The sequence below is a fragment of the Galeopterus variegatus genome, unplaced genomic scaffold, assembly GCF_000696425.1.
Source record: "Galeopterus variegatus unplaced genomic scaffold, G_variegatus-3.0.2 Scaffold823, whole genome shotgun sequence".
Taxonomy (NCBI): domain Eukaryota; kingdom Metazoa; phylum Chordata; class Mammalia; order Dermoptera; family Cynocephalidae; genus Galeopterus; species Galeopterus variegatus.
In genome coordinates this window covers 356613-371980 of record NW_007726934.1, presented here as the reverse complement: position 1 = coordinate 371980, position 15368 = coordinate 356613, and the positions used below count along the sequence as shown (strand labels likewise).

The 15368-nt window shown below is 42.0% G+C and overlaps 1 protein-coding gene across 1 annotated transcript in view; it reads right to left on the bottom strand.

The window, feature by feature from the left end:
• Positions 1–4407: 4407 nt before the first annotated feature.
• Positions 4408–15368, bottom strand: part of BRAP (BRCA1 associated protein) — a 36294-nt gene continuing 25333 nt past the window's right edge. The window contains exons 11-12 of the mRNA XM_008572706.1: positions 9563–9666; positions 4408–6815 (exon numbers count right to left, since the gene is read on the bottom strand). Of these exons, the coding sequence (XP_008570928.1) occupies positions 6452–6815; positions 9563–9666 (468 nt within the window). The 3' untranslated portion in view covers positions 4408–6451. The remainder of the gene's footprint in view (positions 6816–9562; positions 9667–15368) is intronic.

The window sequence follows — 15368 nt, the reverse complement described above, 5'->3', positions numbered from 1 at the left end:
TCTTTTTTTATTGTAACATAGTTGATTGTACATATATGTGGGTTACAGAGTTGAATATCAATAGCTTTGTGCAATATGTGATGATCAAATCAGGATAATTAGTATATTCAACATTATACAATGTAATTGTTTTTCGTGGCTGATACAGAGATTGAGCATTGCCTTTATCACTTATCAGCTCTATGACCTCAGCCAATTCTGGTCAGTCCCATCCTGTCTCCAGTGAGCCTTGATTTCCTGATGTATAAAATGGGATAACTGTACCGTCCTGACAGGGTTGTGTTGAGGACTGAATGAAATGATACCTACAAAGCACTCAGCACAGTGACTGTAGATCATTAAGCAGGAATTCAAACAAATGCCAGCTAGCCTTGGAATCAAGTGTGTCAAAACAGCAGGACGGGGGCTGGCCTGTTAGCTCAGTTGGTTGAGAGCTAGAGCACGTGCTGTTATAGCACCAAGGTCAACCGTTTGGATCCCCATACTGGCCAGCTGCAAAAAACAAACAAAAAAACTCCCCAAAACCCCAGCAGGACAGGATTTCTACTTCTACTTCTCGGCATGTGCAAGGGTTCTTGGTTCTGGGTTTTACCAAATAAGACAGATTTTATTTGGTTAAAAAAAATCTGCCCCTCTGGATTGCCTAATTGGTGTAACCAGTCCTGGAAAAGAAATCTCTCATAGGGATGTTCTTCTAGGGTTTTCCTAGTCCACTCAGGTTTACACAAGCTAACAGTAATCCAATCAGGGTTCTTTCACATCAATTACCTCCCTTTCCGCAAGAACATTATCTCAGAAGATAGAAAGAAAACTGTTTTTTGAGAGTTCACCAAAAAGGCAGCCTTCTCCTGTGGGCCATAAAAGAGCTCACAAAAATGAGAGGAGGGGGTTGGCGTGGCTTATCTTTTTCAGGATTCTGCTTCTGAAAGCAGTGAAACATTCTTAATTACAACTGCGAGGGGCAGAAGGGCTGAAGGGAGAAGAGAACCCAGCACGTAGAGGAAGAAAGGGACAAGAGCGAGCCTTAGCCTTACTCTGGCCAAACAGCCAGGAATCACGCCAAGGAGAAAGTGCAGGATTGGCAGCAACTGAGAGATCCTGTGTGGACTTTTAGGAAAGATTCTGGGCCATAGCACGGGGCCTCCTCCATCTGGGCCAGGGGAATTCTGGCAGCAGCCCCCGGCCCAGGCATGTTCCCACATAATTGAAGTCGAATGTGCTGGGGTGAGGGTGGGCGGAGGAGCCCTTCACGTTCTTCCTGGCTGCACAATCCTCAGCGTCCTGCAGTTGGCCGCATTTGGGATCAAAGCCAGTTACTGTTGATTCTCCACAGCATGGAAACAAATGCAAAGAAGCTGTTTTCCTGAGGCATGCTTTTTGAAAAGAGAATTTCAATTTTTCTTCCCCAAGGACAGGTGGGGTGGGGAGGTTGGGGAGTGTGACGTGGCTCTTCTCTTGCTGCCCTTCTTCACAAACCGTTCTGGGCTCATAGCTTCCATGTGAGCATAAACTAATCGGTTGGAATACGAGTGGGTACAGCTAAGGCTGAGTCTTTCACAAAAGATAATTCCTAAAAAATGCTGCAGGAAGACCTGGTTGTGTGTGATAAGTCATAATTTGGTTGCTCTCTGTTGGAGTGTTTCCAAGAGAGCAACTCTCCTTATTCCTCCTAAAATTTTCCGTTTACTCTTTATTTCTGAGTCTTTCTCTGTGATCTGTTCTTTTGCCCCAGCAGTTTGTGTTCTTTCTTTTCAGTTAGCACTAAAGTCTTGTGGTGCTAGGCGTTATGCTAATGATGTAAAGTAATACAGACAAGTTTCTCAAGTTGTGGAAACACCTCATTCTTTTACATGGGACTTCACTTCTCCTAGTCCTCTAGGGAAAGTCTCAACTTTTTGCCTAATGGGCCATAACCCACGGATTGAGAATTTAGAATCAGGAATTGATGCAACTGGAGGCATCTCAGTGGGCTCTTCCTTTTTAAATGGGGAGATTTGGTCTAGACAAAAGACATCTCGGAGGCCAGGTCAGAACTGTTTTTTAGATTTACTTTTACCTTTTTAATTTTTTTAAAAGATGACTTATAAGGGGAATCGCAACCCTTGACTTGCTGCTGTCAGCACCACGCTCTCCAAGTGAGCTAACCGGCCATACCTATATAGGGATCCAACCCCATGGCCTTGGTGTTATCAGCACCACACTCTCCCAAGTGAGGCATGGGCCGGCCCCTACTTTTACTTTTTGAAAAGAAATGCACCATCAGTATCATTGTACTAGGGTAGATTTATCCTGAATATTATAAACCTTCATGTTCTAGGACCTTGCAGGTGATTTCACTCTTTGACTTCCCCTCTTGGACAAACCTCCCTGCGTTTATTTCAAGGCAATCTCAGGCTGGATCTGAAAGGAATCTTGGGTCAGGGGATTTAGAACAATGTCTGAAAAGAAACAAAGCTGCTTTAGTTCACTTAGTGAGCTTGGTAATTAGCCTTGGAGTAACAAATGTTATCTGCACCAGCTCAGCTCCATGCCAAGTACCAAAACCACATTTTCCGGATGATTCCAGTGAGAAATGTTTGACCTGAAGCAATTCAATTTAGGCATCAAAGACTGCAATCATTTTGTATAAAATAACAGATTGTTCATCTCTTCCCTTAATGCAGCAAGAATGCAAAATCCAGATTAAGAACCTTTCGTGTTCTCTTAAGCTTCCAGAATTACAGTGAGGGAGACTACTCAATGTTGCTATAAAGTATACTAGCTACAATGATTTTGAAATAGTTTTGGCTTTTGGAAGTACAGCTTTCAATTAATGTCTGATAGAACCTATGGTTGTAAGTGTCTGTGAGCATTCCCGGGGGAGCGTGTGAGTTTCAGGGATACAAGGTAAGGATGGGTTATCATTAAAAAATGAAGAGGGTATAAACAGGTTGACTATGACATTAATCAGGATAAAGAGGCCATGACTCCCCCCACAAAATAAAAGAAGCCTTATATAACTTCCCTGAAGTCCCCTAATGCACAAATGCAAAGAATGTTTGTTTGCTCCAGGCAGACCACAGAACAGCATTTGGGGGAAAAAAATCAACTTCACATAGCACAGGGGAAGGAGACAGGCCTTAGTTCAAGGTCATAACTTGGGGTTCCTGAAGGGAAAGGTTTTTCTTCCTCTTACCACCTCACTTGACTGTTACTAAACATTTTTTTTTTTTTTTAAATCAGCACCACAGTCTCCCAAGTGAGCTAACTTTAAAAGCTACTTTGGATCCCTTTAATGGATGAGGATACATGCATGCAAGCAACACACACACACACACACATACACACACACACACACACACACACACACACACACAGCTTTCTACGTTTGTTGGTGTAGCCACAGCAACACACACACACACACACACACACACACACACACACACACACACACACACACACAGCTTTCTACGTTTGTTGGTGTAGCCAGAAGCTTCTGGTCCTCTCTTCTACACAGATATTCAAGAATTTTCATTGGCAACAATGAAAAGGACTAGCCAGCAGCAGATGCCTGCCAAAGAACAGCTGTGGCTTTCTAAACTCGATTAAGGTGGGTCTTTGGGTTGTTTAGATATCCCCCAGCATCATTAAGGAGCAGGAGCTGGTTCTTAAGAGACTCAATTTCCCTTCTGCTGCCAAGAGAAGCGATGCCACAGAATCGCTGTGCAGCAGTTAATTCAGGTTTATGCTGGAGAAAACAAAATAGCTTTCCTCAAATGTTAAGAGTGACTTTTTCCTCTTTTAGGTAAGCCCATGGACTTCACATGAACCAATATATGCCACCAATACAAGCATCGTGGCATCATGCACAGTAGCCAAATTTTATGGATATTTGTAGCTTGTGTATCCTGCCTGCAGTAGAAGAGGGGCTTTCAAATGATGACAGAAAGTTGTTCATTTGTGATTTGCCAAATTCTACACACCCTACTGGCTGGCTGTTGAAGTCAGTGTCTCAGCCCTTCTGATGAGGACAAGTTTGCTGTGCAAGCAGGGAAAGGATAGTGCTTCAGTGCTTTTTATTATCCAGTGTATCCTAACAAGTCACGTTTGTGACAGTTTCCAAAAACAAAAAACCAGTCTCAGCTTGGTGTAGGGCCTGGAAAAGATAAATAAACTGATTTCTTTTAGTTTGCAAAAGAGTTGTGTGCTTGAGTTACCCTACCTCCAAATTCAGATAATTTCCCCTAGTCTGTATCTGCCTCGACTACTTTTCATTAGTTTGGGAAACTGGAGGAAAGGGGCTAAAAGATGAATAATCTAGCTGTTCGCTACATTGTCAAGGCGGTGATTTTTATGCAGCAACACTTTCTTAGACTAGGTACATGCTCCCAAGCAAATGTCACTGAGACAAATTCACACGGGGCAGAATAAGTTCAAAGTTTGGCTGTTTTAATGCAATTTCATTGTTCAAGGTAGTATGCGTATATTAAGTGGTTCATTTCCATCCTGAAGAAAACACTAACAGCTTCTACCTTATGTAAATTTGTTAAATTCAAACATGACTCTTTGACTGTTTTCTAAAAACATCTTCTTTACATATTTTGGTAAGATTTTTTTTCCTGAAACGTTTTTTAAACCTTCAAGTAGTTTGGAAACATTTGCCCATTTGCTCATTCCTCTGGGCACAGCCTTTCAGAGTATTTATCCCACCTGTGCTGATAATCTCTGTCTTCCCAGCTGGTGGTAGGGCTGCTTGATGGAAGATTATTGGGAAGTGAGGAGCAAGCAAGCTTCGTAAACTACTTCAAATTCTCTTCATTAGTATGCTCCGATCCACCCCAGCTTCTGCAACGTCAGACATGCAAGACAAGTACTTGGCCAAAACAGCAGGATTCTAACTAGTGTAAAAATAGATTTTAAATAAAATAGAATCTCTATAGGAAAGAGAATTAGGTTATGCTTTACATTCCCACTCTTGCTTTAAGATATCTGTATATAGAAGTCCAAGAAGGACTTACAGAGTTGGTCCGCCCTAAGAAAAATTAAGAATGTCTGAGTACATTCATTTCGCAAAGTTACAGGTAAGGTTTTTTGGGAAAGGCTGAAGCACATCCCATAAAAATGGATGGTGATTAATGATACCATAGATGTGTAAACAAGTAACATGTAAGACATTTAGGTCAAAGGGGATGAGTCCTGATCACGGGCTAACAAAAAATTCCAAAATGTAATAACTTGAAACCTTTGGCTAATTATAAAGCAGAAAACAAAACCCATCATTTGACAGTAGTCTTGTTAACTTATCCAGCTACCTCTTGCAGAAGCTAAATTCCAACTTACTTTAATTTTGCTCAATAACTGCATGTTACAAATTGTTTTGACATTTACGGTTCTGGAGAAAGTACACAGCCCTTCTACAGGCCCACAACAAGCATTACTAGTGTTTTAAAGGGGGCTCTGTTGAAATTCTAATTTTAGGGTTTAGAAAAAGCCTTTGGTTATATCTTGAAAGCGTAATTGAAAATCTGCCCAAGCTCCCTCTAGCTGCAACCTGAACGTGCAGCCCAATCTTTTGTTAAACATTCAGAAAATACTGATCCCAGCAAAATACACAATTAGCTAGTCAGAGGCCTCACTCTACATTTCACATAGATGATAAATCTCCCTGCTTATTCTTGCTAGAAGCTAGGAAATCCACTCTGAGATTGGAGTCTTGGAGCAGCCATTAAGCCTTCTTATTTGAGGTTCATAATGACGTGTGGAGTCACTGAAAATAAACAAACTGGAACTGCCACCATTTTTCCTACACTGGGCCTACTCGGTATGCTCTGGGTTGTTTGTTTTTCCTGGCTAGCCCTACAGCAAGAAGAGATGGCTGCTGGTGACAAGCTAGTGCCTGGTTTACAACCCAACTTCTTTTCATAAAACATTCAAACAATCCAACTCCTCAGAGAAAGGAAGGGATGACAATGATATGAGACTAATACTAAGGAATTTTCACAACTCCTCAGTAGCCAATGGGAATCTTTCTTTAAAGCAGCTGCTGTGACTTCAGGGAGGTTAGGTGCTTGCTCTAGTGCTAATGTTACCTGTGGCTACAAAAAACCCCCCCAAAACCTTAATATCTTAAACCTACCCCAGAACTGAATATCAAATACACCAACTCAATAAATACAATGGAAAAATGAACAGCAGAGTTGGGGCATCTACCAAGCAGGAAGGCAAAATGGTCATTAGAATGTCTGAGGTTAGCGAACTATAACCTTTTAGAATACTGCCCATTTCCATCAGCACTCCTAGTCAGCACCCTCTAAATTCATTACACCACACACTAGCAAATGAAAGAGCCAAACGACTACGGCTTGATCCTCACTTGTACTTATTAGGGCCCACCCTCACATTTAGCTGAAGGTCCTGGCATACCCTTGCAGTGCCAGGAAAACAGTCTCAGAGAAGTCTGTTTCTTTGAAGGTCACTTGCCCCTCTTGCTGCGGCCCTTCCTGGAGGGCAGCTTCCCACTACTCCCTGAAGAGGGAGGGCTTGAGGCCGAGGCCATGGGGATGTTGATCTGTCCCTCCTGGATTTCCTGCCGGGTCTCGGCAGGCAAGTGGTTGATCTTCTGCTGCGCTTCCAGGTAGAACATGACATCGCGCAGCTGCTCCTGGATCTCAGTGATCTGCAGATCTTTTTGGTCGCAGGTCTCCTTCAAGACCCTCTCCTCCTCTTTCAGCTTGTTCTGCAGGAGGACTTGGTTGGCTCGCAAACACTTGTTCATTTCCTGCTCCTCTTTGAGCTCGGTGGTGAGTTTGGCCACTTTTGTGTTTAGCTGAGTGCACCTTTTGCAAAACAAAGGAAGACAAAAGCACATTTTTCATCTGCTGACACAGTCCCTTCTGCTGTGGGATGGAACAGAGGAGCCATGACCTCAGAATCCATTTAGGCAGATTCCTCCCTCCCATGATGAGGGAGACTGGTTTGCTGCCATTGCAATCAGCTACACAAAGCAAGAATTTTGCTCTAGTTAACCCAAATGTACCTTCAAGACACTTTTTTTAAGCATCAGAAATTTCTCAATAGCAGAAATGATTCTGTGACTCATGGTAAAACTACTACTTCTCTGTTTTGCAGTCAGTGGTTAAACAGGTGCCTTAGAGATGACAGCTGTGATAAGGAAGTTATGAGGAAAAGTGACATTCTAAGAGAGTCAAGTGCTCTGACCTCACTGCATTTGCTGGAGAAGATAAAAAGGTGCTTATTCTAACCAAAGAGTTTTCAAGAATTGGGAGCACCCTATTCTTGATACCCAATCTTACTTATAAATAAAGAATTACAAATTAAAGCACCATTTGAGATAGCATTTTTATGTATCAGGATGCCAAAGAGCTCAGACATGGGAAAAGATGCATTCCTATACAATGGCACTGGAGCATGAATTGGTACAAACTCCCTGGAAGTCAATTTGGTAATACCCATAAAAATCAAATGTCACATGCTCTTTGACACAGCTGTTCTATTTCTAGGAATTTATCCTATAGAACAGATATACTAAGGATTGTGCAAAAAGAAACATGGAGAAATATGCTCATTACGATGTTTATAGTAGTGTTAAGACCTGAGACCACTTAAATGTCTATCAATAGATTACAAGTTAAAATTATTATGGTACATCCATACAGTGGAATACCATGCAGCTGTTACAAAGCCCAGGACATACCTAGATGTGCCAGTATGAAAAAATCTCCAAAACAGAATATTTTACCAAAGAGAAATACCTACTATTCTATTTTTGTGGAAAAAAATATTATGTGCGTGAGATATTTATGTAGGTAGTGCTAAAGATCAGAAGGAATAAATATTCACTGGTACAGTTAATAAGTTACCTCTAGAAGTAAGATTTTTTTGGTGGCTGGCCAGTACCAGGATCTGAAGCTGTGACCTTGGTGTTGTAAGGCTACACTCTAACTAACTGAGCTAACTGGGCAGCTCTAGATAGCAAGATTTAGAGGGTGAAGATTCCAGTTTTAATTTGTAATTCTTTAACACAGTTCAATTTGTCAGGGTGCTGAAAATGCAGGAGAATTTTAAGTTTTGATTTCTATTAATGTTGTAGTGTTGTTTTTACAACAGTTAAAAAAAAACGTTTGGTGACAGAGTATCTGTTCAGAGTGATGAAAAATTTTGGAAACAGATAGTGGTGATGGTTACACATCATTGTGAATGTACTTAATGCCACTGAATTGTACGCTTAAAAATGGTTAAAATGGCAAATTTTGTGATATACATATATAACCATAATTTTAAAAACTATTAAAAAAATAAAAAAGGGCCGGCCCGGTGGCGCACTGGATAGTGCGCCGCTTGGGAAGCACGGCGGCGCTCCCGCCCGAGGGTTCGGATCCCACATACAGACCGGTTCCCGCTCACTGGCTGAGCGAGGCGCGGGAGCAACACCGAGGGGTGCAATCCCGTTGCCGGTCCCCGGTCCGGTACGGGGGCAACACTGAGGGTTGCGATCCGTTGCCGGACACGGAAAAAGACAAAAGACAAAAAAAAAAAAAAAAAAAAAAAGGGGGCGGGCGGGGGGGCGCAGGGGAGGGGGCCCCGCTTGGGAAGCACGGCGGCGCTCCCGCCCGAGGGTTCGGATCCCACATACAGACCGGTTCCCGCTCACTGGCTGAGCGAGGCGCGGGAGCAACACCGAGGGGTGCAATCCCGTTGCCGGTCCCCGGTCCGGTACGGGGGCAACACTGAGGGTTGCGATCCGTTGCCGGACACGGAAAAAGACAAAAGACAAAAAAAAAAAAAACAGTAGGGGAATTTGGATCTCCATATTGGCCAGCAGCCAAAAAATAAGGGAGGTGGGATGGGCAAAGAGTATATGGGAACTCTTTTGCACTTTGCAATCTTTCTGTAAATCTAAATTTGTTCCAAAATAAAAGATTTATTAAAGAAAAAAGGAACACACAAAACTTTCTAGGGACGAATTATCTCCCTTAAATTTATTTTTTATCCATTTGTATGAAGGTAAAAATCCAATTGTTTTCTGAGTATGAGTTTTCGTAAACCAGAGAGGTAATTCCAATCAGTAGCAACTATCCTCCCAAATAACAGTAGTAGAGTATGTTCTTGCTATGCTGTTCCTGAGTTTTTTGCTCCATATTCAACATCTTTGGCCTTTAGTTCCTGCCCAAGGCCACAGCATATGACATCTCCAGCTTAGACACAGTCTCTTTCCTAACTGCCAGTTCTCAGCCATGATGGCTCAGAAAAGCTGCAGCTCTGGACACGAGGAAATTGCCTTCTACTCACAAACATGGAAGATATTGGTACACACTGCAAGCACACAGATATCAGGAGAAAGTACTGCATTCCACATAGCATCCATCTGGCATGAAATACCACATTTTTAAATAACCAAGAAGTCACAGTAAGTTTGCTCCATATATATAGACAGACCCCTGAAAACCTGGTGATGCACACACTTGAAAATGAGTGTGTTTACATAGCAATGAAGGAAATTATCTGTTTATACAGCCTTTTGCAATAAAATAGTTAATTTAAAGAAGAGACCGATAATACCTACTTTCTTTCCACAGACTGCTTTTCTTTTAGGAGATCATTTAGTCTGTGCTCCAGATTATCACATTTCTCAATTGTTTCTTTAAATTTGGTCTTCATGTTGTTTATCTGAAAGAGCAAATAAGAGATCAGACTCATTTCACAAGGGCAAAATTGTGTGGTCTTTGTGGCTGTCATAATTTTCCCTCCAATTATCTGTTTACAACATTGACAAACCAAACTTAGAAAAGGTGAGATAATCATTGAAAGAATTTCTGTAACAGGAATAAACACTTTCACGAATCCTTTTTTTATTATTATTATTTCTCTATACCAGGATGAACAAGGAATCAGGAGCTGCTGAATGTTAAGTGAAACTGCTAGAAAATAAAGAGCGAGCTTCAGGCACCAGAGCAGGAGATGGTTTGTTAGAGGCCAGACCAGAGCCTCCCATTCTTAACTGACCATTGTTTTTTCCCTCCTGAGATTACATCGCGGAAGTTATTATCCATTGGTAATCTAAGAAACTAGCCGATTCTACTTATTTGGGTTTTTTTTTCCTCCCAAACTCACTATTAATTTTCTCATGTACCATGAAACCATATGAAATATAAACAGTCTATTTTTTTTTAGTTTATTTATAAAGGATATATATCTATAACTAATTCATATTACATAGTCTTCAAAACTTAGGAGAATTTTAAAATTCTGGTGTACGGGCCCAGCCTGTGGTGCACTCGGGAGAGTGCAGCACTGGGAGTGCAGCAGCGCTCCCGCCGCGGGTTCGGATCCTATATAGGGATGACCGGTTTGCTCACAGTGCTCACTGGCTGGGCACGGTGCAGCCGGTCACAAAAAAAAAAAAAAAAAAAATTCTGGTGTATTATATTCAGATGGCAGCAATCCTAGTCAAGAGTATGTTGGAGTCTAACTAGGTAGACATTGGATTGACTCCAGTGTTAAGAGCTACAAACTTGGGAATTGCCTCAGCTCTGCTGGTCTAAGGACATTGGGAAGGCTGGGTGGATCATAAGGCAATCATAATAGGAACTGAAAGTAATAATTTAAATCTTATGGCCTAGGCATCGGTTAAGTGTTTTATAAGTAATATCTCATTCATTCCTCATAAAAAGTTTCTATCAAAAGTATAAAAACTCTTGATAGAAACTGAGGCTTAGAGAAAAGTGAGGCAATATGCCCAGCTAGAATGTGGTGGATCCAGGACAGGGCCTTAAGTTGTGGTCCAAAGCCAAGTTCTGAATCTCTCACTGTACTCCACTGGAGGCCAAAGCTCTATAGCAAAGGAAAAGTGACCTGCAGGCTAGATCTAAACACTCAGCAGAGATCCCGCTTGCAATGCATGGCAACATCTCTCAAGCCAGACAAAGGGTCATTGTATTTTTTTTTTCGTGGCTGACCAGTATGGGGATCCAAACCCCTGACCTTGGTGTTATAACACCATGCTCTAACCAACTGAGCTAACTGGGCCAGCCCAGGGTCATCACTTTTAACCTTTCTTTTCACACGTTTTCCATACAGCCTGCCTAGCAGGTCTCTGATAGCATAGCCTTTTAAAAAAATAATTATTTTGTAGAGATTAACTTTTAGAGAACTTCATTAAGTTGAAAGAACATGAGAGGGAGATTCCTGAAAGTTCTTCTATGTCATAAAAAGAAAAATAGCTCAAATTCTAATGTATTAATTTTGTCTTCAGTACTGTTTTAAAATAAGAGATCAGTAGAGCCTTTTGACATTTTCTCCTAAACTGACTTATGCCAGTTTAAGGAAGTTGGGAAGGACAGAAATTACTACCAAAAGGAACCAAACTGTATATGTTTTGGTCAGTAAACACATTTAAATCAAGATGAAAAATATGAAGTAACCCTAAAAAAGGTTTTTAATGTTGCTATAGATAAATGTTACAAGGATTTAAATTAGTGCTTTTTAAAACATTTCTGGGCCGAGCCTGTGGTGCACTCGGGAGAGTGCGGTGCTGGGAGTGCAGCAGCGCTCCCGCCGCGGGTTTGGATCCTATATAGGGATGACCGGTGCGCTCACAGTGCTCACTGGCTGAGCGCGGTGCGGCCGGTCTCAAAAAGGACAAAAAAAAAAAAAAAAATTTCTGAGGGCCGGACCGTGGCTCACTCGGGAGAGTGTGGTGCTGATAACACCAAGGCCGTGGGTTCGGATCCTATATAGGGATGGCCGGTTTGCTCACTGGCTGAGCGTGGTGCTGACAACACCAAGTCAAGGGTTAAGATCCCCTTACCGGTCGTCTTTAAAAAAAAAAAAAAATTTCTGACCTTTAGCCCACAGTAAGAAACACTCAGTACACACACACACAACTAAAACGAGTTTCACGAGATAGTATTAAATGTGATACAATAATATTTAAATCTACCCTACTCAATCTATTAACAATGCCAGGCCAGCCCTGTGGCTCACTCGGGACAGTGCGGTGCTGGGAGCGCCGAGGCCGCGGGTTCGGATCCTATATAGGGATGGCCAGTGCGCTCACTGGCTGAGTGCGGTGCGGACCACACCATGCCGAGGGTTGCGATCCCCTTACCAGTCAAAAAAAAAAAAAAAAAAAAAAAAAAAAACAATGCCAGCTGTGGTCCACCAAACTAACTCCACAATGCACAGCTGGAAAAATACTGGTTTAAATAGAGCTAGAGGTCCAAAGAGAAAAGAGGTATCTTTAAGGGGAATTCGCCTATACTGACTGCCCACTAGGGGTTCTTCATACATGGCCCCATGAAAACTAAAAACCTTCAAATGCATATGAGCTTCATTTTCTAGAACAGACTCAGCTCACATGCTATAATACTTGTAGTACCTAAGGCACTGGGGGAAAAATGGTATTTATATTTGAAGTCCACAATGAATTTCTTCAACCTTGATACCCTCCCTTCCTCCACATTAAATTTTTATTAGGCCCACAAACAATCTCAGTCAGGTGACAGTTTCTCCCTGCATGTGTTCTATTGCTGGGGGTGCCAATGGACAGAGGATTGGTTAAAGGAGAACAATGGAAGGACGAAAGGCTTGCATCATCCATTAACTTATGGATAAATGACATTTGTTATTAGAAAACCAAAGCATCCTTTCAAGCACTTGCAGCTTTTTATTTACAGCTGCCCTTGCCTCCATCTTAAAAGTAAACTTGAGTTTCACAGTTTTTCATATCCCTGCCACTTGACTTGCTTTTCATTGGCACATCTCAGGTAATGCAGTTAATCCAAAAGAATCTTAAAGGGCAGAGAGAATCCTGAGCTTAGCTCTCAAGGGTCTGCACGAAGCAGTTCAGTTGGTCACACTGATAGATCCTGTCGAAAAACCCATTAGTGAGGCTGTAGCAGAGCTGCCAATGCACCTCCCCAACAGTCCATAACTTGACACCAAGTGGCAGTAACCCATACTCTGCCTCCACTGAGTGCTTTGGGAGGCACATCCTTCCCCACATGTACTCCAATCAAGCCCTTTTCAGAACTACTAAGTCAAGTGACCTCCAGTGCCTCTGGAAAGGCACTTCCATTACTTGGAAAGTTCTTGTGAGAATTTCATCAATACCTTTTAATTAAAGATCATTTTAAAGCTGGGGTTAAGGAGTTAAGCATTAGTTAAAAACAAAAACTAATTTCCTCCATTTATAGGCATACCCCGAAGCTGGGGCCCATGGGCCTGGCATAAAGTGAGAGCCTGGGGCCTGCATGCTAAGCTCCAGGATAATGCTAGCCACCAAAGAGGTGGGCTCCAGGCCTGGCTCTGTAGGCCCCACCTCACCAAAGTTACTAAAGCAATCATTTAGAAACTTTAAAAGTCTTTATTTAACACTAAGGGAATCACCAAATTATACACACTGTCCCTAGATCCAAAGAACAGTTCCTAGAACCCTAATTATACAGAAACCCTCAGGTGCTCACTGGTTTTCAAGCTACCTTCTTTGGAACCTTCAGGGTTCCTTGTACATGTTGGAGACAAGGGGAAAACTAAGCAGGTAGAGCTCTAGGCCCTCTATCCGGATTTCCACCAAAATCACAGCACTTTACTCTTTTAAATACGGCAGCAGTGAATGGCATCTTCTTTAAAGGATTATTTTGTTAAAATTTGAAAACTACTGCCCTAGACAGTAAAGCACGAGGATGACCACTGAAGTTCCAACACCCTGAAGCTCCAACATCTCTGCCCAATTTTATTTCCTTCAATTTAGAAGGGCTCAGCACCATCTTGTTGCTTCAGAAGTCCACACTCAGCTCCCAAAAGCAGCTGTTGACAAACTGACTGGCTGACTCAAATTACAAACCCTCATGTATACACTTCTGTTTTTTTAATGGACGTGTACAAGGCCCTAGAAAACCTGATTGATGTTAACACACACACACACACACACACACACACACACACACACACACACACACACACACACACACACACACACACACACACACACACACACACACACACACACACACACACACACACACACACACACACACACACACACACACACACACACACACACACACACACACACACACACACACACACACACACACACACACACACACACACACACACACACACACACACACACACACACACACACACACACACACACACACACACACACACACACACACCCCTAAGATCCCCCAATACCAAAACATTCAAGCCTTTAAATCCAAGGTTTCTTTTTAGAGGCAAAACAGTTTTCTACCTGTTTTCAGACTAACAAAGGAAGATTCTAAGATTCCTTTTTCCCTGTACTGTGTCTTCCCCCACTCCACCCTCAGACTGCCCTGCCACGTGGCATTTCAGCAGTCACCAAACCAGAGACTTACTTCCTCTGCTGTGTCCTTCTCTATCCGAACTATCTTGTTTTCCCAGTAGATTCGCTGAGATTCCAACTGGCTTGTCAGTAAATATGAATACTAGAAACATAGAGAATAAAAACAAAAATGTAAGTCACTGTTGTCCATCTCTGAAATCCAATTAAAACCTGACCTTTTAAAATTCTAATTACTTATAGTAAACTGTATTTTTCACTGATATTTCATTTAACATAATTTCAAAGTAGGTCTGTGTTCTAAGATGAGCAAAAGAATAGATATCCTAAATCTCATAAGAGATTCTTTTCATACTGCTCCTCTGAGCAGGGCATAGGTTTTCAAGACCCCCAATGTTGACACATAACATTTTACCCCTTAAGATTTTACGTATAGATACAGAAAGAAGAGATAATAACATCAAAATGTGTAAGAATCAAACTGTGTGAAGGTGTCATTAAGTTCTTGTGTAAAACCTGACCTTTAGGGCTGGTTGGTTAGCTCACTTGTTTAGAATGTGATGCTGATAACACCAAGGTCAAGGGTTTGGGTCCCTGCACCAGCCAGCCGCCAAAAAAAAAAGAATGTATATTTCACCTTGGTTCCACTGTACTCAACAAGCACGGGGCCAGGGGACACAGAAATGACAATTACACTTCTGTCTTCCTGGGGCTTACAATCTAGTTGGGAGAAGTGGAAAAATGTACATTTTCAATTTATCTTTTGGGGGAGGGGGAGCTGGTTGGTATGAGGATCTGAACCCTTGACCTTGGCATTATCAGTATTACCCTCTAACGAAGTGAGCTAACTGACCAGCCCAGGAAAAATGTACATTTAAAAAAACTTACTCTGGTCAAGCTGACTTTAAGAAGAACCACAGGGGCTGGCTGGTTAGCTCAGTTGGTTAGAGCACAGTGTTGTAACACCAATGTCAAGGGTTCAGATCCCCATACCAGCCAGCTGCCAAAAAAAAAAAAAAAAAAAAAAAAAAAAAAACCCCCA